We start from the raw sequence: 24,920 nt of genomic DNA on the forward strand, positions 1-24,920 counted from the left end.
TAGTTGGTAGCATACTTTGACCGTGTATAAGTATATACAGAAATCTAAACATTTCCATTTAAAAGGACGCCACACCCACATGTGTTGTCTCCGTCTTACAAACGCGAAACATACCAATTTTATACTTAGAAATTCAAGTTTTATGCCATTAGTTTAAAAATTAGAGTTAATCGACTTATTACGAAACTTGATGGTAGGAACATTATCTGTGTTTATCTATTTATTTATTATATGAATTATTTTAACTAAAATTAATCCAAATTTAGTTTACTTAGTTAGAAAAAAATGTATTTATTTTAATGGGGTCTACATTATGTATTACATAATACTTAGTACTTGGCAATACATTTTAGACTGAATTTTCCGGCCAAGTAAACTAAATTTGGATTAATTTCAGTTAAAATAATTCATATCATAAATAAAAATAAATAACCAATATTTATTAAATATGGTTTAATTACTTATAAATACATTTTACACATTAGAACATTTACTTAGATTCCACCTTATATCACACATTTTATAGCATTTATCTTTAAGATTTTTCACTCGGCGTTGTTTTACACGGAGTTGACGGAGTGTTTTTATTGTAATAAACATAAACTTATATTGATTTTGAAAAAAAAAAAATTTGGTATATTAATTACTATATTTATAAAATATAATTATTTATTCGTTACACTTATCTTACATTAGCACCCTCAAAAAACGAAATATTAGTTATAAACGAAAACAGCAAATGTTTTTATCTTTAGTGGTTTATCAGTTGATAAATTTGATAAAAATGAATCAATACACGTCATATTACCAGCTATTTATTTTCTGTAGGTACGATAAAATATTGAGTCATTACCACTTTACCATGGCCACTTTGTACAATTTCCCCCAATACCTATTTGTAATGCAAAGTTTCAATTAGTAGACCACATACCAAGCTGGTAGCTTGAACTAGTCATATTTCGAAGCACTTGTAGCGTGTTATTGCGCTTCTTCGGATAGTATACAATAGTTTAACAGGGACTTTAAAGTTTCCCATTTAGTACCTATATTATATATCAAATTTCCGTTCGCTACTAGACTTCTATTCATTATCGTGTGTGATAAATACTTTGGTAACACGATTAAAATGTGGTTTAATCACGTGGTTTTGACCACCGTTGCCATCGTTTTCATCGTTACTTCGGCAAACGCGAAAAATGCAACGCAGAATCCGGTTTCGAATAATCAGTCAAGTACGGCCAAACCCAGAGAGAGTATGGCCAACAACGCCAACTCGACGACGTCTATCGAGGATATGTCCTCTGTTCGCCATCGTGGAAAAGGTAAAATCGAAACGACGGTTATCAATCCTGTAAAAAGAAATCAAATGAAATTTCTCTTCAGCAAAATATCATGCAAGGCTCTGGGATTCACTATAACGTCTACCGGAGAATGTAAACCAAAATTTGTAGAAGAATAAGATGGACGCAGTCTCATTTCCAACAAGTTCTGGGCTTAGAATAATAAACAGGGTGATTCGCCAAGTATGTGCACCACCACTTTTACTCCAGTAATGTAGTTTTTCCAGATCTGATTTTTATAATTTGTTATATACTCAAAGTCCATATTTTCAAATTCTTATGGTTTTTCGTATTACTTAAGAAGTTTCATGTAGAGATACAAACTAGAACCTCTCTCTTCTTACGCAAATAATTTAACGCATAGTTTTTCTAAATATTTTGATGTATTAATTTAAATTTTAATGATAGTAGTTATCGATGTATTTAACTTTGTGTACTAAGGATAATAATATTATGTCCATACGATAATGAGTTGGAAGCAGGGCTTGACACCGTTATCAATTTAATCGGTTACCACTAACATTTTTTGGATACCGGTTACCGGCTTTATACCGGTCCTGTTGTTAGCGGTAACCAATTACCGGTACTAGATTCAAAATTACAGGTTACCGTTAAGTGATAACCGCTTCCAAGAATTAATGTTGGTTATCGGTAACTGATTGAATACTGGTTTTCTAAAAAAAATATTGTACTAAACCTTTGTACCCGTATACTTAATACCGGTGTTGTTATAGGAATCAAGCTATTTTTAGATTTCCCAGTACAATATACGATGAGGGAGACCGGGACTATCGACTATCGAGTACCGTCATTACTCATTACTAGGGTTCGGGACTTGTTGCATTTGCATATTGCTTAATAATGACTGCAGAATAGTCTAAGTAAGATTCAAATTTGTTTTAAGTCATAACGGATTGAAATACAAAAATTTTAATTGCATATTTTCGCATATTTTGCCATTTTCTGAGCAAAATGCATATTTGCCAATTTTGGCAGTTTAATTGTTATTTATTGCATATTTACTCCGTTTTTGTTTTATGTTAAGTACATTTATTTTAAAGATTAACTATAATTTTTTTTTACTTTCATGTGTTGTTCAATATATAGACTAATCAGTTTTCAGTAATCAGTTTCTCCGTATAGCTCGGTTTATTAATAAAGATGAGATAATAACATTATTAGCTGGATTTGGCAACTAGGGAAATACCTAATTATTTCTGCGTATACTATCGTTTATCGTAAATCGTCTAAGGTAATACTATGTAAAAGGAAAATAAGAATTCAGTTTGGTTTCGTGCGTCGTGGCTTTTAAAATCGTTATTCTTGAGCTTTCGTAATTTTAAAGATGCCGAAAATAACGAACAATACGCGTATTAGACAATATATCACCGAGTTTGGAGAAAAAGTTTTTTCAAGTGATGGAACCATTTTATTTTGTAAATTTTGTGAAACGAAAATAAATACACATCGTATAATAATATCATATAATTTTGATATAGTGTTTTTGTTGTCCAAAAATAACTAATTACAAATAATTGTCTAAATTTAAATGAATAAATCAAATTTTTTAATTTTATTTAAAATAATATTTAGTTGCATATTTTTGCGCATATTTCGGTTATTTTAAGTGCATATGTGCATGCATATTTCCTACAACTTGTGTGCAATAAGTCCCGAACCCTACTCATTACCAACCAACGATAATTTATGTTAGATAGGTAGGTAGGAAATAGAAATATAGAATACCAATTATTTGAATTATTATTACAAGAATTGAGACTAGAGAAAAAAACAAAGATATACCTAATAGTATGATTTAAGAATAGTTTTAAGAAGTTATTATTTATTATACCATTAGTACCTAGCTACGAGTGTATAATCATTTATGTGGCTAAAATAAATTAAACATAATATTATTATAGTTCATACGTAATGGTAGTCAGTATTTATAAATACCAGTAATCGGTTCTTAACCGGTTTAGGGCCGTTCTTACAATGTCCGGTTAAAGTTAATCGACACTTAACCGGCCGAATTCTGCCGGTAATAAAATCTGTCATCAGTCGGTTAGCGTTAACCGACACTTTACCGGACATTGTAAGAACGGCCCTAAAACATATTACGTTATTATAATGTTTTATGTTATATGAAAAATTGTCACGGTAACCGGTAACCGATAACCGGGAGTACAAATAGGTTTATAATAACGGTAACCGATTTCAAGCCCTGGTTAGAAGATAATATAGGACTATGGAAATTCAACAATTTAGTGATTATATTATTATTTTAGCTGATTTATAGGTTTTTAGTGATAAATACCTATAAATCAGCTATCAAGATAAATAATTTATAAAAAATGTTTCGAGTACAAAAACATTGGATATAATACCTATTATATACATTTCATATTTTTGTAAACTGATTTTTAAGACTATAATTTTTAGTATATTATACACATTTGAATAATTATATTTTATAAGTTCAACTTGTTTAAATTATAAATTATAGGAATAAAGTAACAAGGGGAGTTCTCAATTAAAACAGAAGTTTGTGTCACCACATGGCACTATCCTTTTAGTAATACAAACAAATTAAATAATTGGGAAAACTGAGCTTTGAGTATATTTAATTTTTGTATATTATACATTGTATTGTATACCATTTTGATTATATTGTAAAATGATAACTCATTATATGTATTTGATATGTTATATGTCATATTTTTCACTGCCGTATATTTTTACATTGACAATCAAATAAACGTGTTATATGTGTAATTAAGGCAATTTTATTTGAAATAATAAAACTTATATTTTTATTGAATTTATTCTTCAAGAAGATAATGGGTCCCGCTAGACATGTTCGAGTGCGGTCTTATGAGTTTATAATTTGAAATATATACAGGGTGATTCAAAATTTATGTTACAGCCATTTTAACATATAAATATTCAAATTAGAGAAAAATGTATGATAAAAAAGTTTTTTGATTTAGAAACATCTATTATGATTTCGCAATTTTGTAATTGTTAACAACATTTTAGGGGGGTTTTGGGGGGTCAACTTTATAAATTCAAATAGAAACCTATAATGTTTTTGCAATCATAATGTGGGGGAATTTTTTTAATGAATTTTAGTGAATGAACAACATTGATTAATGCAAAGCTCTATGCTTGAGAGGTATTCAAAGTTTTAGAAATTGCGTTTTAAATGCTTAACCACACAACGCACGCCGACAGGTAGCAAAATAAATGGTGTTCTCATTTATTGCTATCATACGATTCGCATTTCTTCCGCAAACCCGTATATCAGAATAAAATTAATCATAATTATAATTTGTTTGTCAACGTTTAACCCCAAATACCAAATATTTATGCAGGAGTGCAAGGGTTGACCTGGGGTACTCCGTGAACCCAGCCAAAATAATGTTTCGGATCTCTGTTTAAAAAAAATACTTAAATCCATATTAAGTATTGCAAATTATATTTTCCTTAAAAAAAACCCTAGTCTTTAATACATTTTCCACTAGACTTAAAATTGACATTAATTAATAAACTAATAATAGTTTTCCTCGTCATATGAACATTTAAAATTGCAATGGATCAAAACGTATAAAATAAAAAATATTTTAATCAATATTTTATTTTGCTGTTACTAATTGATTGAAATACCGTTTATTTATAGTAAAGAAATATGACATCGATAACAATGTTTGATCTTATCGAATAATAGCCTATTTAGTACCTACATACATACATGTACCCGTTTGGAGATAATCTGTACATTTACAATCCGTATATGTATGTATTTCTTAACCATTGCGTTTTATAAACTCAAACCGATTTCATTCGATTTTATTAGAATTTATACATATTTTCTAATATTTCGTTAGTCTTTAAAAGTTTTTTATTTTTAAAATGTTTGCGGCATATGTTTCCAATAACCCGACTTTTACTGGGTCCGAATTGGATTATTATAAAATGGTAGCAGAAGCCGCCGAGTTAATTGTCATTGAAAATGAGGAATTAAAGCAAGTAAGTACCTAATTTATTATACAGACTACACAGTATTAGTAGTATTACAGTTAGATGTAAACGAATAATTTAGGATTTAAATTAATTTAACGTTTTTCATCAAAAAATATTTTTTATTACTCGTGAATTAAGGTTTAGTTTTCAGTAGGTAGTTTTTTTTCTATATTATTAACTAGTTTACTCTATTTCTTTACAAAAAATATACATAATTATTATGTACATAACCTGACAATATTAAGTCATAAATACAAAAAAAAACAAACAAAAAATAAATAACAATAAACACTTAAATTCACTTGTATTCTTAAAACATTTTTTTTAGAAAAATTATGAACTTATTTCCAAGTCAACTGTATTTTTAAATGAAAATGAGGCATACGCTGAAGAGGTCAGCAAGTTGGAATTGGAAAAAGTTAGTATTTCAAAATAAGTAATTATCTGTGAATTTAAAATACCAAATATGATAACTTTTATTTACAACAAATACTTTTTATTTTGTTTTTTTTTGTTTATTTTTCAATTAGAAAGAACTTAAAAAAGAAAATTTAGAGTTACGCAATCAAATAAATATATTGGAAAAGAATATAATTTTTGAAAAAGAACAGGTAGTAGTAAGTATTAGTACAAATATACATAATATTATTCAATATGTATGTGAATACAAATACATAAAATTAAATAATAAACATTTAATTTATTTATTTAAATTATAATATGGTTAATTTTCAAATAACTTAGTAACTTCCTATACCTACAACCTGATACCTTTAATTTTTTTTAAGCAGACAAATTATTTGTATAAAAAACACTATCAGATTTATATGTATGTATATTATACATAAGTGTATTTATATGTTTATATGAATAGCATGACACAAATTAGTATCACTATGATTTTAACATATATGTATGTATGTAATTTTTAATATTTAAATCTAGTAATTATCACATTTTAAATCCAAATAGAAGCAGTTTTAAATAAATGATTATACAAATATCAGTTGAGTAATAATATGATCTTTATATTCTTTGGTTTTGGCAATAAATCCAATATTTATAGTCAACTGTAATTTTATGTATGTTGTATCTAGGACTCTTTGAAGGACACAAATATCGAACCAATAATTAAAAATTCGATAATCCTAATTAATAAAATGGTCAGCGATAAGATGAACCAAATTGAGGATCAAGTTTGTGCTAAGTTTGAAAATTTGAATTAAAATTTAATAAAATTTCAAAATATAATTTAGAACTTGTGTAATTGAAAGTATAACACTTCTTTAAATACTTAGCATTCTTTTTTTTTTTAACAAAGGTATATTTAACTCCACCAAGAGACATTATGGAACTTAAGGAGAGAATTATAACTGAATGCAAGAATATTCCACCAGAAGTAATAAAAGAAGCCAGTATGAATAACTTCCAAAAAAGATTAAATATATGTTTTAATCAAAGAGGAAGACAATTTGAACACTTATTATAAATACATAGTAATTTATATTATGTAAAAATAAATTGTACAACAAATCGTTATTCTTAACATTATCTTACTTGTGTGAATAGACCATATACGATCTTAGAAAATAACCGAACAATGGACTTTAATTTAATATTAACTTATCAAAGATAATGAACACATCGATAATTGAGATCTTTAGTAGATTTCGGCCAAATTTCCATAATGCTAATTATAACAAAATTCGGGTAAGACCAAAACTAATAAAAAATATCAAAAATGAACATATCCAAAATCCTAGATAAGATCATACAAATTAAAGTACATTTTTAATAATTCTATAATACAATATATAAATAGGGCTAGAGATTTTTAATATTTAAGAAACTATTAATTGTTGCTCTAAAATCTATATTTTTGTAAATGTCTTTAATCTTGACTATTTTACTTATTAATTTTAAGAGTTAAATTATAATTATCATTTAAAAATCATTGATTTTTACTATAAAATATAAGCTTTTCATATATCTTTTATCATGACTTCAGTCTTTATTACTATCTTTATTACTTATTATTTTTTTTTATTAAGTGTTAGATTAGGTATAAGATGAAATTGTTTGAACATCAAAGTTAAACAAACAATATTAGTATTAAAAAAAAAAAAAACTCTTAGCCCTACTTATAAGAAATAGTTATTATAATAATGCTTCAATATTTAGTTACACATTTTAAATATATAAAATTAATTATCAACTAAAATTTTGTCAAAGGTAAAAGTAAGTTATCTTGATTTGATTGAACCTGCCCATTATTATGAAATTTTGTTTTTCCCATATAATGTTGAAGAAAAATTTGTATCACATTCACCAGTCTAACATGTTCAAGGTGTCTTTCCAAATCATTTGTTTGCAATTGTAGGTTTTGTGTGTGAGAATTTTATTTTGATGAGTTAACTTTAAATTTACTAGCTAAATATAAAAAATTTAAAAAAAGTATTAAAAATTAAACTAAGTTTTTAATTAAAAATGTTCATACATACTTATTTTATTCTATTGTCAATCCATAATTAATATATCATGAAAATAAAGTATTATTATTTTTCATTATATCAATGCATATTTTGAAAATTTGTGTTGAAACTTGCTTATTGAAATCTGGGTTATATTTGTATTGAAATGTAGAATCCCCAGAATTTGAATAGGAAATATTAAAATAATAATTCTTATAGACAGTGTCCAAGATGTCTGTTGTCTTGGGTGTTTGTATTGTATTATTATGTAGCTTGATTATGTTATTTTTCAATGAATATTGTATAATAAAACACTCATACTTGCTTCACTGGTATTTTTTTCTATAACTGTGTTTGCTTGTAAATAACCAGAAACCTATCACTCTTTATGAAGTGTTGTTTCTTACTGTACAACTGTGCAAGTGACACATTTTCTCCGCAAGCAACAGACAATTTAAGTGATCCATATGTATAGGTACAATATTTAAATAAAAATTGTATTTTATCCAGAATAACAGATTCGACTAAAAGAAAAACAGATTATAAAGCATAAGGTTATAATCTTAATAAATATTCATTGATTTTTAACTGCTCAATTTCAAGGAAACTTACCAAAAATGTTGCAAAAGTATTCTATAGTAACCAAGTATCCAATTTGCTTGCATAATACCAGTAATTATAGCATATTTTAAATTGGATTATTTATAAATGAAATACTTTAAAAATTACAGTATTATAAAAAACGCATTTCCACATATTATTTATTACATATATTTTCAAATTCAAATTTAAGTTATACGGATTGCGAATATGCGATGGTGAGTCTTATACAATATACAATATTAAATATTTGAATACTTATCAGTTATCATATTATATTAGAATTTAGAATACAACAATGAAACAGTTTAAGGTTAGCTTTTTAGTGTGACCAGTGACCACAGAATTAACTTAATTTAATTTATTTTGCGGTATCACTGTGTGAAGTTATATCAAAAGGTAATAAGCATAGATATTATAAGCCGTGGGTTCTGTAGTAATCGCTGCCACTCGTAGGTACTTATCGATATTCGAAACGAACAATATTCTGCTTATCGGTCAATGGTCATTACTCATTATAAGTTATATTAAGGATATCACCTTTTGAGTATGATTAATGCTTACGAGGTGGTTGACGATTGATAGTGCAGTGGTTTATCTCTTTTTTCTATGAATAGGTTAACGGGTATGACAGTAGTTGTAAACGAGTTGATAGTAGTGACACTATTAGCTACCTACTTGTTGGCATGGGGTCAATTTATTGCAATTTCTAAAATTTGTAAATAGCTCTCAAGCATAGAGCTTTGCATTAATTAATGTTGTTCATTCACTAAAATTCATTAAAAAAATTCCCCCACATTATGATTGCAAAAAAAGTATAGGTTTCTATTTGAATTTATAAAGTTGACCCCCCAAAACCGCCCTAAAATGTTGTTAACAATTACAAAATTGTGAAATCATAATAGATGTTTCTAAATCAAAAAACTTTTTTATCATACATTTTTCTCTAATTTGAATATTTATATGTTAAAATGGCTGTAACATAAATTTTGAATCACCCTGTATATATATGTAAATAACAGTAAATACAATTAAATAACTACCTAAAAAACATTTTTTTCATATTACCTACTATAAATTATCAATATAAATAAATACATATATTGGGTCTATATGTACGTGCATCAATAAATAAATCAACATAATATTATAATAAAATGCAAATCGTTAATTTTGTCTAATGCGAATTCAAAAAGATAAGAATGTCTATTCAGGAATATTTATTTATTTTACTCTTGATGATGGTTTTTTTAATTCGTTAATGTGTTTACTGGAACGTGGTATACCTAAGTATATTACATTTCAATACTTAGTAGAATGCGATGGGAGGGGGGGGGAGGGTACCATTAGAAACCGATAACAACAATAACAACGCAATAATAAGTTAAGATTTTATTGTGATGATGAGTTAATAATGTGATTAACATTAAAATTACCTATCCCACACCACTATAGAAACGTGAGACGTTGTATAATATTATATTTAATCCCATAACTTACCTATATATATTATTATTTCCTCTAACATTGCGACAATCGCTTATTTACGATTCGATTATTTAAGAATTATATCTATTGGGAATGTAGCTTTCTATTTATATTGATTAATATCGATTAGCTTATAAAAAATGTATTCTACATTAGATACTATGGATATACTATATGGATGAAGTCACATTATTATTAAATTAATACAAACGAATGTTTCCGATATCAGAGACGAATCATCGAATTAGGTGTTCGATGTGTGAAACGTCTTACAAAACGGAGAGGTGTTGAACATTATATTTTATGTGTTGTATGTGTCGCGTGTGTGTGTGTAAAAGGAGTGCGTAAATATTATATATATATATATATATACATATATTTCATCACCTCACATTCTATATGGCCCTTCGGTACTAGTTATCCCGTGTTTTTATTTCAGTCCAAATATTACATGTTACAAGTACGTCTGGATATATTAATTTTTTACATGCACACAGTCAATGTTATCTAAAACGTTTCAAGTCCGAGATATTGAATCAATCGGTTTTGGCAAAACTAACAACTCCGGACTTGTTTAATTTGTCCGCTTGATATTTATATAAGGATTTATTCATATACGATCAGTCCAATAGACTTAAAATTATTTTGGTACTTTGGTACAACTTTTGGCCTCTTAGGCATCGAATTATGGTGGCCTATCATTGGCTATACATTTATAGTGTAGTTACAAAAAACCTTTTCATATAAAACATTCAAACACTATAAAATAAATAGAAAAATAAAAAAGATACTTTTATACAAAATGAGAACGTAATAATATATTGAATCAAAAAAATAATATGAACGCTAACAGGTTTTAATATATCGTGGCCTATCAATGGCTACAACTCTTGCAAATCTCCTTGGCACATTCATTGACGCTGTGATCATGGTCCAGGTATTAGTTTTAGGGTTGTAAGATTCTACAGAATCTAAAATAGAAGCTCCGTCGTGACCACCGATGACATACAACAAACCACCTAATACAGCTACAGCTATATTAGGAAGGTAAACTTAAATGAAATATATTTAAAAAAATATGGTTCATACAAATATAAATAATAAATATACAATAATAGTTAAGATATATAAAAAGAGTAGTTATACCGGCACCGCGTCGACTCAAATGCATGTCCGGAATAGTTGACCAAACTCCTGTACTTGGTCTGTATGCTTCGACACTACTCCAAATCTGAGCACCATCCCAACCACCCACAGCATACAGTACACCATTCAAAACTCCAACACCCACTCCAGCGCGACGTACACACATGTCTGCAATTGGTGTCCATTTATCAAGACTGGGACGGTAACATTCGACGGAGTTGAATCTACGCCCTGAATCAGAACCACCTACCTATACAGAATACACATTTCAATTAATACAGCTTGCAGATAAAAATCCCTTATTGTAAAATCTACAGAGTACAATAAAGCATTTTTTTTAATGACAGTGATTGAATACATATTTATGAACTAATACATTTATTAATAGTTAATTTGTTATATCAAATTTAATATTGTATGAATTCAACAATTATAAGAAATTTAAAATCAAGACATTAACATTTACATAGTTTGTATTATAATTTTCAACTTTTCAAGCATAAACAATATAATTAACTAATAACATTATTTGGATTATTTTTTTAGAAGAACGTTAATACGTTATGCATGGAACTGAAAAACACAATTTTATACTGAACTAATACAACAAGGCCAACTAGGTACAACATTAATCGTAATAAAAATCAATTTCTTCTTTGATAAACCATCAAAACTACCTACACAATTGTGAACTGAAATAATACAGTTTTAATAATGCCAAAATATATACCTACTATAGTTAGTCGGCCAATTAAAAAGTCAGTTTCCATGTAATTAATAAATGATTGGACTAAGCTGGTATTTGAACAAATATTTTAATTAGTATATTATTTAAATGTTAATTTAAAAATTTTAAGTTATAAAAATATTTTCTTTTGGTAACATATTCCGTGACTTTTCTCAGGGGACTTTATTTATTCCGATTACAATTATAACAAATGTACCTATTACAAATTTAATATCATAAGCTAATAAACATTTTACAGCATATAAAAGATTATTCAGTACTCCAAGCCCATGACCAGCTCGTCTAGTAGACATATTAGATATCGTATGCCATTCTCGAGTTCTGCAGTCAAAAACTTCTGCACTGCTTAAAAAATTTTCACCATCATTGCCGCCAACCTTCAATTTATTATATAATTTATATTATGTTAGTACATACATTATAACAGAAATTACTAATAAAATAATAATTTATAATTCAATATAACTTACGGCGTATATATATTTATTTATCACACAAACACCAAAACTTTGTCGTTTAACTAACATGTTGTAGGTTGGTGTCCAATTAGGAGATTCTGAAGATAAATTTAGCCCATAAGCAGATTGAAAAATTGATACAAAATTTGTACCACCCAAATATAACGCAAAATTATCATTTACTACAGCTAGACCACCAGCACAACTTGGTGTAATCATTTTTGGTCCAGGCTGCCATTGATTGATTTTTGGGTCATACCATTCTGTACTATCCAATATTTCGTTATTGGACCCTGCTCCACCAACAGCTAAAATAACCTGTTATAATTAAATCGTTAAATATATTCGAAAGAAAAATTAATTATAATAGAATCATACTTTATGTGTACCACCAGGCTGCCTAGGTATTGTCCGGATGTTATGTGGAATTGTTATAAGTTCTTCTGACTTAAGTAAATGAAAACGTAATGCTTCAAATACGTAATCTTTACCTTAAAAAATTAAAAATATATAAAATATAAATTAATCCGTAAAAATCATAATAAACTTACATTTAAAACAATTGTTAAGAAGAGGTTCGTCAACTACATTTTTTAATATGTAATATTTTGATGTTAATGGTAAACGGACATGTTCCATTAATTTGGGCAAAATTGGTTTTCTGGAATCCAAATCATGTTTTACCCATCGAATAACACTTTCAAATATCTACAACAAACAATATACTTATAAATTAATTATACTATATTTATGTAAGCAGGTTACTTAAATTTCCCATCCGTAATGGGTACTAAAATATAACAATTATCAATTTTAAATTGCATACTTTTTCTTCAGATGGAACTGTAAGTTCCTCACTGGCGATCAACTTAACCATTTGTTCATATGACAAAAACAGGAATTCTTCTCCTTCTACCACGTCTCTAAGAATCATATTATAACAATAATAAACACAATTTCCTTATAGAATCATAATAATCAATAATATTTCGTACGAAAAGTGTTGTTGCATATATAATTCTGAACTTGTTAACAATTTTGTACAGTCATGTAAATCAGCTAAAGCAACTATCCCAACAACATTGGTAGGACATAGTTGTGCCTGTAGAAAATCACAACATGCGTTTTTGACTTCTTGTAACTGCAAAAGATTTGATGCTGACAACAGAACCTAAAAATAAACAAAATACAAAATAAACAATTTTGTCTTTTATAATAAATGAAAAAAATTATTTATTATTACCTGTACATTTTTTTCAGTGATCGAGATTTCCCCAGAATAAACAAAGTCTATTAAGAGTTGTAGGGCACTAGAGTCCAACTGCCTGATAGCAACCTGATCTTGATTCTTTTCTGAAAAATTCGTGAACATTGCAAGGAAATATGGACTAGCCGATGCTAGAACCACTTTATGGCCGAATATAACTTCACCGTCATCTGTTTCTAGTTTAATATCACAAAGAATCTTATCTCTAAAAACAAAAACGTGTTACTAATACTTATCGAGCACTTAAAACTACTTACTATACATACTTCCTTAATGATTGTAGCACATCGTAAATCTCCCCGTACGATGATTTCTTATACTCGTATTTAGCTAGTTCACATCGACTGGGTTCCGGGATTTGCTTTGTATTTTGCATTGCTAATAGTAAATATGTCCGGTACTTGGAAAACCCAGGTAGGTCTAAAATGTTATCTTAAAATTGATTTTGAAGTCATTTACAGTCCTCTGTGTAATAAAAAATAATATCAAAATCGACATTGTTTTTATATATATTTGAAATTAAATTAAAATTAAAATTAATAAAAACTATCAGGTCTATAATATTGTTCATGAGTAGGTTTTTCGTTTTGATTTTAGTGTGGTACATCTGCGTGTACCGACGAGTATAAAAAACACGTAAATTATAATTTAGCTAGAAATTAAAATCGCAATAATGTAAAATGGATTTTTTAAAATATAAAAATACAAATTATATTAAAATGTACTTTAGGTAGGTACTAAAACCTACTAAAAACATCAAATAGTTGTTATTCAATAATATTAAAATCTTAAATTGTTAAAATCATTTTATTATTTTAAATTTAAATAATAAAAAATATTATAACCATAAGTACATACTGACATACAGCAGGTTACAAGTGGGTCACCGTACTAATGGATTGTGTCAAATTTTTATTCATTAATATAATATCATTATAATATATTATCATGTATAAGAAAACGTAGAAGCGAAGACGGTCAGTCAGCCTATCGTATTACTAATTATATTAATTGATGACATTATTGTGTTTAAAGTAATTTATATATAACCTATATACGTGAAAGCTTGTTTTAAATTTTCAATCCTTGGCTATAAAAGTTGAACATTCTATAAATATATTTAATATAAAACAATTTTTGAATTTTAAATTTGATACATTTTGTTGAAATTTAAAATTGAAATGCTTGTAAAAAAAATGATGCATACGTATTTTTAATATTTGTGAACTGTTTTAGGAACCTATCAGGATCCTTAAATTAATTAATTAGTATTACATTTTCACACTTTTTGACTCAACGAATAAAATTGTATATTGGCAATTATAGAAAAAAAAAAATTTAAAAATTGGTATAGTAATTGATAAATTAAAAATATTGTGTAAATTCCATGTATCTACGGTTATTCGTTTTTGAATTACAAGAATATAAGAAAATCGATATTACCTACTTGTATTACATTTTCAAATATTAAATTTTAAAAGAAAAATGTTATGAATTTCTAACTTAAAATAATTTTCAAATTGTCGTGATTTTACCTATTTTGTCAAGATTTGAACTTTAAATGCGTAAGAAATAGGTTTTTAAAAAAATTCTATCTATTTATATTTTGCAAATGTCAGTGTAACAATATATTATTAGGATCCTTGTGCTTAATTTTCCAGCTTCCGAACGAAAACAATTTTATTGTTATTCATAGAAAAAAAAACTTATACAATTGGAAACTGAAAATGTCCAAAATCAGTTCAAAACTAATAAATATTTTTTGAAAATGTTATCGTGTAAAGAAAATGCTAATATAAACCACCAGTGAAAATTTGATTTAAATACAATTTGTGGATATGGATTTTTAATATTTTTCAAATATTATAACAATATAATTTTAAGGCCTTGTATTACATTTTTAAGCTTATTTACCAACTAATATTAGAGCTGGTACAAATACAAATAATTAAGCCTTTGGCTGATAATATAGGTACCTGATATCAAAGCTGGGAAAGTTAATGTTTTTTTTAACTTAGTTAAGTTAAGTTAATATGCACCAATAACAAAAAGTTAAAAATTAAAAGTTAATTTAACTATAGGTTAACTCAGTTAAGTTAAAAGTTAATACACACTTTTTGTTAACTTTTTATTAAGTTAAAAAAAGGTTAATTTGTTTCCAACCCAAAACTAAATTATAGGATATAGTGTTAATACTTCATATAGTATTTCCATATAAGTTAGATTCGAATGATATACATTTTTAACTTTAAACAATTTACGATACATATTTTTTGACATGAAAACGAAATAGACTGAAATAGTGAAATATTATAAAATTAAAAACAAAACAAATTAACTTAACTTACTTCTTAAAATGAAAAATTTCATGTTAATTAAGAAAGACATTTAGTAAGTTGACAGTTAAGTTAATGAAAAACCAAAAGTAACTAGTTAAGTTAAAAAGTTAAAATTAAATTAACTTTTTAACTCGTTTATGCCCAGCCTTGCCTGATAATAGTTGTTGTACAAACAATTTAATACAAACTTTTGGCAAACTATTTGAGCCTGTGCTACACGTAATAATAAATCTTTTGAGTGGATCTTCGCGCTTATAACGGATACACAAAAAGTTGCACTGTGGTTTACGAGTAGGTACGTTACAAAAATATTAACACTTTTTAGATTTCTACAACGAAAAAATAATTTTATACAATCTTAGACATAATACACACAACCAACAGACCACACTAAACAGTAAGAACAACGTAAACGAAAAAAAAAAAAATAGAGTGTGGCACTTTTGTTTTCGATATGAGAAACAATACGTCATTTTATAAAATAATAGTGATTAGCTAACTGCTGATGATAATTATATTTCAATAAATGTGAGTGTGAGTGCGTGTGTGCTGGAATTATCATTTATAAGTTATAGATATCGGAAGCGGCACGACTAGATAACAGTAATTAGCCGTGGGTGTCTTATTCGAATCAGACAGATTTAACTTCATAGTACTTATACGAATAACAATTTCTGAGCATAATATATTATAAAAATATTTTTGAAGTACAATCGAATAAATTAAATCATCATTTCATTAAATGTTTAATCAACAAACACCAATAAATTTCGTATGAATTTTTTTTACTATGATTTTTAAATTTTTTTAAAATACTTGTTTATACATTCCTGGGCTTCCTTATAATGTTGTAATAATATTTTTAAGGGAAATCAAATAAATTAAATCATTATTAAATCATAATTTTATTAAATGTTTAGTTAACAAACACCGATAAATTTCCTAAACATTTTTTAGATTCTGAGTGGAGCGATGGATGTGTTGATTTTACAATGATGTGTATTTTTTAAAAAAAAAAATTAAAAATTAAAAATGTTTGTGTCTGTCATCACGGTCCGGAGAAGTAAAATGCTTTGATTTTCTTCAACAGTATCTTGTTCGATGTGAAAGTGAATCTAGTCGGTGCATTCGAAAGGTCAAAATTTAAAATGACCAATAGTTTTTAAAACAGGAAAAACGGGAATTTGTACGCAAAACATAACACAATATGTCTGCTGTCATGTTATTCCTCATAATATGGTTCGAAAATAGTATGAAACTAATTAGATACAATTAGAACTAGAGACGTAGATACTATAATTGCAACGGTCAAACGATTTATATTGTTGTAATTGGTTTGTAGGTTGTTCGGGCACATCAATATGTCATAATTATTAACAAATTATACTCTTTTTCACATTATTATCTGATGCTTATCATATTTATTCATTATTGTTCGTCGGTAGACGCTCATCCCACGAAAACGGTTATATTTTATAACTTTAGTTTAGAAGTGTAATAGAATAATGATTAATATAATATTGTTTTGTATTTATTTCATTAATTGATTTTTTACACTCATAAATCATGATAGAACAATATGACAATAGCGGGATTAAAACAGAACCATTTTTTTTTTTAAAAAGACAACGTGATATGATGATAAAAAAGGGACAGCTCTTTTTAAACTACGCGTATGGTCTCCCTAACGTCCCTAACATAACCTGAGCGATACAGTTGTCAGATTATTTGCTTGAGAATTTGTACATTTATTATAATATTATAATATCTACACACAAAATGTATAATAACATTTATGGGAAAAAAGCGGATAAGTCGATATCACTCTGCTAAACAGTAGGTTATAAGACGTGGGTCACTGTTATGGAATATGGTGTTAAATTTTAATTCGATGATATAATATTATTGTATACGAAAAACGATTATGAGCGGAGACGGTTTGTCTGCAGCCTAGGATATTTCATACTATATTAACCGGTAAGTTGAATTTATATTAATTGCATATTACTTATTATATTTCAATATTTGTATATATACTTGAGAAGTTTTAAATAAGTACCCACGAATAATATTTTTAGGAACAACAAAATAATTAAAATCGTTATTCTTGGTTATTTAATATTAAAACTGTGTTTTTAAAACCAAAATAAATACATTTACTAACTAATAAGTAACGGGTAGGTATTTAAATTTGTCTAGTCAGTGAAATTTGTTTTTCAAATCATCTGGGACCCTCACTTAAAAGTTGTAAATTTTTTTTTAACATTTAGATAATATTATACTGTAATTTACATTAATAATGAATAATAATCATCATGAACTCGTTGATGAAGTCACACATCCAACGATGTGACTTGAGCCTAAACGTTATTATTATTATGACTTTTGAGTAGGTAAATAGGTAAATGAAGGTAAATTAACTATTTGATTTTGTTACAACTAAGCTCCTAAAATTTCACTCTAATTTTCCATTATGTCAATATCTTAACGACCTAGGGCTTTATTGAAAATTAAATCAACCAATTAAAAAAAAAAAGAAATTTTACTATTGACAACAATTATTAAAAGAGAGAAGAGACGACACGCGATGACAGTATAAATGCATAATTAATGAACAAGACCGGTGTACAGTTCGTAGTGTTCGTACGTTGTCACATGTCTACATTGTCGTTCGTACTTTGATTACAAATCAATAATATAATATTTAAATATTAAATAAAAACAATATTATATAATATTATACCTAACACAAAATGTCTGCTGCCATATTATTCTGCATAATATGGTTCGAAAATAGTATGAAACTAATTAGAACTAGAAACGTATATATTCTGTAATAATTGCAACGATCAGACGAGTTAAATTGTTGGAAAAGATTTGTAGTTTGTTCAGTCACATTGATATGTCATGATTATTAACAATTTACACATAATTATCTCATTCAGTAATCGACGCTCGTTCCACGCAATCTGTAATAAAATTGTATAATATCTTTGGTTTCGACATTTAATAGAAATGTGTCTTACACATTACTAGCTGATCCCGCTGGCACTTCGTTGCCCGTTAAATGTACCAATTCTATAATACTCAAACATTGTTCAATTCGTTATTTAATATTCGGTGTATGGTGTATGGTGTTCACAATTTATCCTGACTTTTCTGTTGCCCGGAATAAAAATTCTGATTCGCAGCAGTATTTTATCGGGTAGGCAATCTACCTGCGGTAGATCGCGGACCCCGTGCTGTTTGTACGCAAGTGTATGATTTAACTCTAAAGTATAAGAATTGTACCAAGTTTGTCATTTTACTTAATTCCACCCACGGGGGATTGATATAATCAATTAATACGAAAGCCTAACGCAACCGTACTAAAATCCGATGAATAGAAAAAAAACAAATCCAACACTTTTTAAATTAGCCTATATTCTTCCCAGAGGTCTGATCCACACACAAACATTCATTTTTATCTATACTAACAACTCTCAGCATGCCTAACCCCACTACTACTCCTGTTGGAAAAGCCTGTGTGCGTCGTCGATTATGGCAAGCGTTATAGTATAGAATCATAATAATAATGACACATGCCGCCGTGTTATTTTAAAATCGAAATTAATAATATCATGACGTGTTATCGATAAAGTGTTGAGTATCCGAGACATATCCCGCTGCCACTTCGTTGCCCGTTAAATGTACCAATTCTATAAGACTCAAACTTTCGCTATTTAATATTCGGTGTATGGTGTTCACAATTTATCCTGACTTTTCTGTTGCCCGGAATAAAAATTCTGATTCGCAGCAGTATTTTATCGGGTAGGCAATCTACCTGCGGTAGATCGCGGACCCCGTGCTGTTTGTACGCAAGTGTATGATTTAACTCTAAAGTATAAGAATTGTACCAAGTTTGTCATTTTTACTTAATTCCACCCACGGAGGATTAATATAATCAATTAATACAAGAGCCTAACGCAACCGTACTAAAATCCGGTGAATAAAAAAAAACAAACAAATCTAACACTTTTTAAATTAGCCTATCTTCTTCCCAGAGGTCTGATCTACACACAACCATTCATTTTTATCCATACTAACAACTCTCAGCATGCCTAACCCCACTACTACTCCTGTTGGAAAAGTCTGTGTGCGTCGTCGATTATGGCAAGCGTTATAATATAGAATCATAATAATAATGACACATGCCGCCGTGTTATTTTAAAATCGAAATTAATAATATAGTGACGTGTTATCGATAAAGTGTTGAGTATCCGAGACATATCCCGCTGCCACTTCGTTGCCCATTAAATGTACCAATTCTATAAGACTCAAACTTTCGCTATTTAATATTCGGTGTATGGTGTTCACAATTTATCCTGACTTTTCTGTTGCCCGGAATAAAAATTCTGATTCGCAGCAGTATTTTATCGGGTAGGCAATCTACCTGCGGTAGATCGCGGACCCCGTGCTGTTTGTACGCAAGTGTATGATTTAACTCTAAAGTATAAGAATTGTACCAAGTTTGTCATTTTACTTAATTCCACCCACGGGGGATTGATATAATCAATTAATACAAGAGCCTAACGCAACCGTATAAAATCCGATGAATAAAAAAAACAAACAAATCTAACACTTTTTAAATTAGCCTATATTCTTCCCAGAGGTCTGATCTACACACAACCATTCATTTTTATCTATACTAACAACTCTCAGCATGCCTAACCCCACTACTACTCCTGTTGGAAGAGCCCGTGTGCGTCGTCGATTATGGCAAGCGTTATAATATAGAATCATAATAATAATGATACATGCCGCCGTGTTATTTTAAAATCGAAATTAATAATATCATGACGTGTTATCGATAAAGTGTTGAGTATCCGAGACATATCCCGCTGCCACTTCGTTGCCCGTTAAATGTACCAATTCTATAAGACTCAAACTCTCGCTATTTAATATTCGGTGTATGGTGTATGGTGTTCACAATTTATCCTGACTTTTCTGCTGCCTGGAATAAAATATTCTGATTCGCAGCAGTATTTTATCAGGGTATTTTAAAATCGAAATTAATATTATAATGACGTGTTGTCGATAAAGTGTTGAGTATCCGAGACATATCTATATAATATCTGCTCGTCGTTCGGTTTATTTTCGGTTCGGTATTAATCAGGTCGGCGGTGCGCGGTGTCGGCGGCGGTGACACGGAAGTGGAAATTTGGGCGGCCACGTCTAGCCACCGCGCGTCGACGGCTGCCGTACCGCGAACCTCGCCCACCGTTAATCAAAAATTAACTATTTTATGCTCCTTTTACCCTTTAAAATGCGAATTTCGAAAAATCCTTTCTTAGTGCGCCTATACATAGTAAGTATAAGTACATTTACTGAAAATTTCCTATCCAAAGCTTCAGCAGTTCCCTGGCTAGGCGATGATGAACCACCCAGGACAAGTGTTTTTATACATACAGATTGTTTTGTATTTATTTCATAAATTTTTTTTTTTTTACACGCATAATATAACAATAAGGAAATAACAGGATTAAGACAGGACCATCTTTTAAAACCGTGACACGAGTAGATGATGACAAAAAAAGGGACAATCCCGTTTTAAACTGGACGTAAATGGTCACTATAACCTAACCGAACCTAAGCAGTACAGTTTGTTTGCCTAAGAATTATTTCAAAAAGTTTAATGTTTTTATAGGAAACAATTGTACATTGTTCCTAGTCGTAGACAAAAACAACATTTTAAAAATGTGTGCCTAAATATGTTTAAATATTTTTTGTCCTTAACATTTACAAAGTTTTTTTTACTCTTTTGATGTAAAAAGTGTTTTTTATGCAATAGCGAATACATTTATTAACTTATAGGTAGTAATTAAGTTTTGTCTGGCCCGTAATTTTTTTTCAATTTATCTGGACCTTCATAGAAACTATAGTAATAATGATCCATTATCAATATTCAATTGTAAACATTTTTTAATATATAGACATTAATAAATATTATAATATTCATTATCACGTCGATAACGTCACTCGTGCCCTAAACGTTATTAATTATTATTATGACCTATGAGTATAATATAATTAAATGTATAAGTATATGATAAAAGGTAAGTATGAAATATAATATGCACATAGACATAGTATATTTAATTTACGTATATTGTATTTATTATATACTACATATTCGTATTGAAAACAATTATTGTAGACATTACCTATCGAAAAATCGTGAATCATTAAACATTATAAAAGCAACCTAAAAACCATTAATTGTTATGTAGTGTTTTTCAATATACCTATTATGAAAAGTTCAAAATCGTGTTATGTCTATTTCAGGTGAAAAGTTAAAAGTTTTTACACTAAACATTTGAAGTCTTTACCGTTTGAGTAACGACAAAAAAAAATAAAATAGATTTTTTCAAAGGCTAGTTTTGCGTAAAAATTTCTGTTTTCCCGTGGTTATTTTGAAAAGAAATGGACACATTTTACTTTTGACTTCCAGAAGTAATAAAAAGATAACATTTATATTCGAAAATGATAAATAAAAATAATCATTTTTCATAATCAATACACTCATCGTCTGTTCAGAAACTAAAATAAGTCCACGTCGAAGCTATACTGCACATTTCATAAAATATATCCAATCCACTTAAAATATCCCACGATTATAATATTTTTTTTTCAATTAATAAATTAATGGTTTGATAAAATATTAAAAATGTATATTATATACATTCTAACTATCAGGTAAAGGTAATAATATACTATTGTGGTACCAACCAGCAGCTGAAAATATATCTAAATGAAAATGTTAACAAAAACTAAATGTTTTACAAAACAAATCACGGAAAAAAAATGAAAATGTCACCTCGCCTACATAAAAAAATTAATATTTCTTACCTTTGTTGAAAATGGCGCGAGATGTAGTTGTTGTCTTTACATAGGTACCTAGTTTCAAAAGAGCAGGAAAAAAGCACGGCTAAATTGTAAAAAATTCTATGATATATCGTTAAAATATTGAACATCTATATGAGCTGAGTTTTGTCTGAATGCTCTTTGTCTTTCGAGATTAGGTTTTATAGGTCTACCATGAACTACTAGCAACTAGTTATTGACTTCTTCATTCATGCTTCTAATCGATGATTATTTGCCCGGTTGTGTCAAACTGTTATTATATACTTTTAATCAATCTAACAGTGATTACATTTATTAACATCATTTATTTATTTATCGGTATCATTATTATAATTATTATACTCATATTATTATTATCATATATAACATCATGAAACATTAAGAATTAAGAATACAAAAAAAAAAACGATATATTTAAACGGCATGATAATTATTGTTATCAATATTAAAATATGATGATAATATTTTATTATAATGATAGTTTAAATAACAATACGAAATAACTTGGTAAATCGATTCTGTGTATATACCTATATAAATTATGTTTAGATTTTGGACAATATATTATATACAAATATTATATTATAGCTCTTTTAAGACATGGTTCGTCAGTGGTGTATTTAGTATTTTTTGTAGGGGGCGGACGACAAGAATTTAAGCTTACAGATTACGACGTAATAATAATTATAAAATAATAATACACATGTGTTTAAAGAGCCATGGGGGCGGATCTGTCCTCGTATCCGCACCCGTAAATACGCCCCTGTGGTTCATTGTACATAGAATATATAAATTTCGTTTGGCTTTTTTCTAATAACACTGTTGTTTTTATCACTGTTGGAACAGAATTGGTCGCGTCCGTGTATTAGTACTTCCTTCTTAAGCCCCGTGAACGGCAAACAACTTAGGTGTATGCTCATTTGCGTGTACTTTTTGTCAATTCTACATATGGACCTGATGAGTGATGACGCGATAAGACTTCGGGAAACTTATTTGAATTCGTTAATATGTCTACTTCAGATCGATCAGGCCACGTTTTAGAATATTTAATTTAATTTTCGAATAATCAACATAAAAAATGTCGTACATTTTAAATATTCAAACAAAATGAACTGGAGTTTAAGAACTACATTTTAAAAAAGTGATCTGTTCGATTTCAGGTAGACATATTAACTAATTAAAATCAGTTGTCAGAAGTAATATCGCTTTATCAGGTCCATTGGTACGATTGACAAGATATTGGTACATTTCAGTTGAAATAATTATCCGTTTGCAATCTCCATAAAAAATGTGTATACTGTTCAAATTGTTCTCATGACCGAACCTTTTCCAGACACGTATCTAGAAACTGGTATAATATCTATTATTTATTTTATGTGTTATTTTACGATGTTCCTCGTTATAAATCTTTAACCCTACTATAGCTATTTATGACTTATATATAGTGAGTCATATGTAATGCGTGAATTAAAGAACATATACATTTTAATTTAATTGTTTTAAAGTATCATTGGCTTGGGCCACTCTCAAATTTGAAATCTAATATTAATACAATAAATACATGTGTGACTATGATGCATGTGGATAACAAATCATTTAATTATTTTATGTGATGTTAAAAGTTGAATGCATATTATTACTGAGCACATTTTTGTCTAATACGTGTTTAATATCTACTATATTATATTATAATAATAATATAATCTTATCAGTCATCACGTTTATAATAATAATAATAATTTGTAATTGGTTTAGATTAGATACCAAATTATCTACGTCGTAAATGTCAACAAATTGTTAAAATACTGGTTTTCGTGGTTAGTCTATAAATCCCATTTTTTTTAAATATTACTTGTACTTAGTACGTCGCTTTGCAATAGCTATATTATATTAAATTGTGGATCGTTCAGAGAAACATTATTTTAAAAAAAATTATTCGACTACAAATAAGACTGTAGGTTGAATAAATAATTTTTGTCGAAAACTTTGCATTTGAAAATGTCATCCAGCATGTAAAATATATAATATTATTTACTTACTTTAAAAGTTTTATGTATCAAGGAATAAATTATTAAATCAAAACGAAATGACTAGAATTGTTATTCTTCAGTCAATTATCAAATGCCATCCAAATTTG

General features: G+C 28.2%; 2 protein-coding genes and 2 long non-coding RNA genes across 6 annotated transcripts; 2 read left to right on the forward strand and 2 right to left on the reverse strand.

The window, feature by feature from the left end:
* The first annotated feature begins 759 nt into the window (after window positions 1-759).
* Window positions 760-4,161, forward strand: LOC132947362 (uncharacterized). Its single transcript, XR_009664902.1, has 2 exons — window positions 760-1,322; window positions 1,384-4,161. It is a non-coding gene; the product is annotated as an uncharacterized LOC132947362 (long non-coding RNA).
* A 583-nt stretch (window positions 4,162-4,744) lies between these two features.
* Window positions 4,745-6,676, forward strand: LOC132946720 (uncharacterized). Of its 2 annotated transcripts, none has more exons than XM_061016777.1 (4): window positions 4,745-5,369; window positions 5,692-5,781; window positions 5,894-5,980; window positions 6,461-6,676. In XM_061016777.1, exons 1-4 carry the CDS (start codon window positions 5,253-5,255, stop codon window positions 6,587-6,589), a joined length of 423 nt encoding a protein of 140 aa, XP_060872760.1. In that variant the 5' UTR covers window positions 4,745-5,252; the 3' UTR covers window positions 6,590-6,676. The 2 variants fall into 2 exon arrangements, with proteins under 2 accessions (XP_060872760.1, XP_060872761.1); XM_061016778.1 differs by having other exon boundaries at window positions 5,894-5,974.
* Window positions 6,677-6,785: 109 nt separating this feature from the next.
* LOC132946721 (uncharacterized) lies at window positions 6,786-9,426 on the reverse strand. The gene is made up of 3 exons (XR_009664750.1): window positions 8,447-9,426; window positions 7,865-8,358; window positions 6,786-7,793 (listed from the first exon to the last, which is right to left on the reverse strand). It is a non-coding gene; the product is annotated as an uncharacterized LOC132946721 (long non-coding RNA).
* A 1,299-nt stretch (window positions 9,427-10,725) lies between these two features.
* LOC132946061 (kelch-like protein 2) lies at window positions 10,726-22,991 on the reverse strand. 2 transcript variants are annotated; one of them, XM_061015881.1, is made up of 11 exons: window positions 22,769-22,991; window positions 13,808-14,006; window positions 13,518-13,746; window positions 13,270-13,445; window positions 13,101-13,197; window positions 12,826-12,982; window positions 12,653-12,765; window positions 12,287-12,592; window positions 12,077-12,193; window positions 11,069-11,318; window positions 10,726-10,956 (listed from the first exon to the last, which is right to left on the reverse strand). In XM_061015881.1, the coding sequence occupies exons 2-11, from the start codon at window positions 13,915-13,917 to the stop codon at window positions 10,769-10,771; spliced, it is 1,743 nt and encodes a 580-aa protein (XP_060871864.1). In that variant the 5' UTR covers window positions 13,918-14,006; window positions 22,769-22,991; the 3' UTR covers window positions 10,726-10,768. The 2 variants fall into 2 exon arrangements, with proteins under 2 accessions (XP_060871864.1, XP_060871863.1); XM_061015880.1 differs by having other exon boundaries at window positions 12,053-12,193.
* Window positions 22,992-24,920: the final 1,929 nt, after the last annotated feature.

The sequence above is a fragment of the Metopolophium dirhodum genome, chromosome 6, assembly GCF_019925205.1.
Source record: "Metopolophium dirhodum isolate CAU chromosome 6, ASM1992520v1, whole genome shotgun sequence".
Taxonomy (NCBI): Eukaryota; Metazoa; Arthropoda; class Insecta; order Hemiptera; family Aphididae; genus Metopolophium; species Metopolophium dirhodum.

What these genes read in the sequence shown, in the direction of transcription:
- LOC132946720 (XM_061016777.1), top strand. Translation starts at nt 5,253, where the DNA reads ATGTTTGCGGCATATGTTTCCAATAACCCGACTTTTACTGGGTCCGAA. An exon ending in GCAAGTTGGAATTGGAAAAA is followed by an intron (nt 5,782 to 5,893) that starts GTTAGTATTTCA and finishes TTTTTCAATTAG; the next exon opens with AAAGAACTTAAAAAAGAAAA. An exon ending in TTGAAAAAGAACAGGTAGTA is followed by an intron (nt 5,981 to 6,460) that starts GTAAGTATTAGT and finishes TGTTGTATCTAG; the next exon opens with GACTCTTTGAAGGACACAAA.
- LOC132946061 (XM_061015880.1), bottom strand. Translation starts at nt 13,917, where the DNA reads ATGCAAAATACAAAGCAAATCCCGGAACCCAGTCGATGTGAACTAGCT. An exon ending in GTGCTACAATCATTAAGGAA is followed by an intron (nt 13,747 to 13,807) that starts GTATGTATAGTA and finishes TTTTGTTTTTAG; the next exon opens with AGATAAGATTCTTTGTGATA. An exon ending in TATATGCAACAACACTTTTC is followed by an intron (nt 13,198 to 13,269) that starts GTACGAAATATT and finishes TATGATTCTTAG; the next exon opens with AGACGTGGTAGAAGGAGAAG.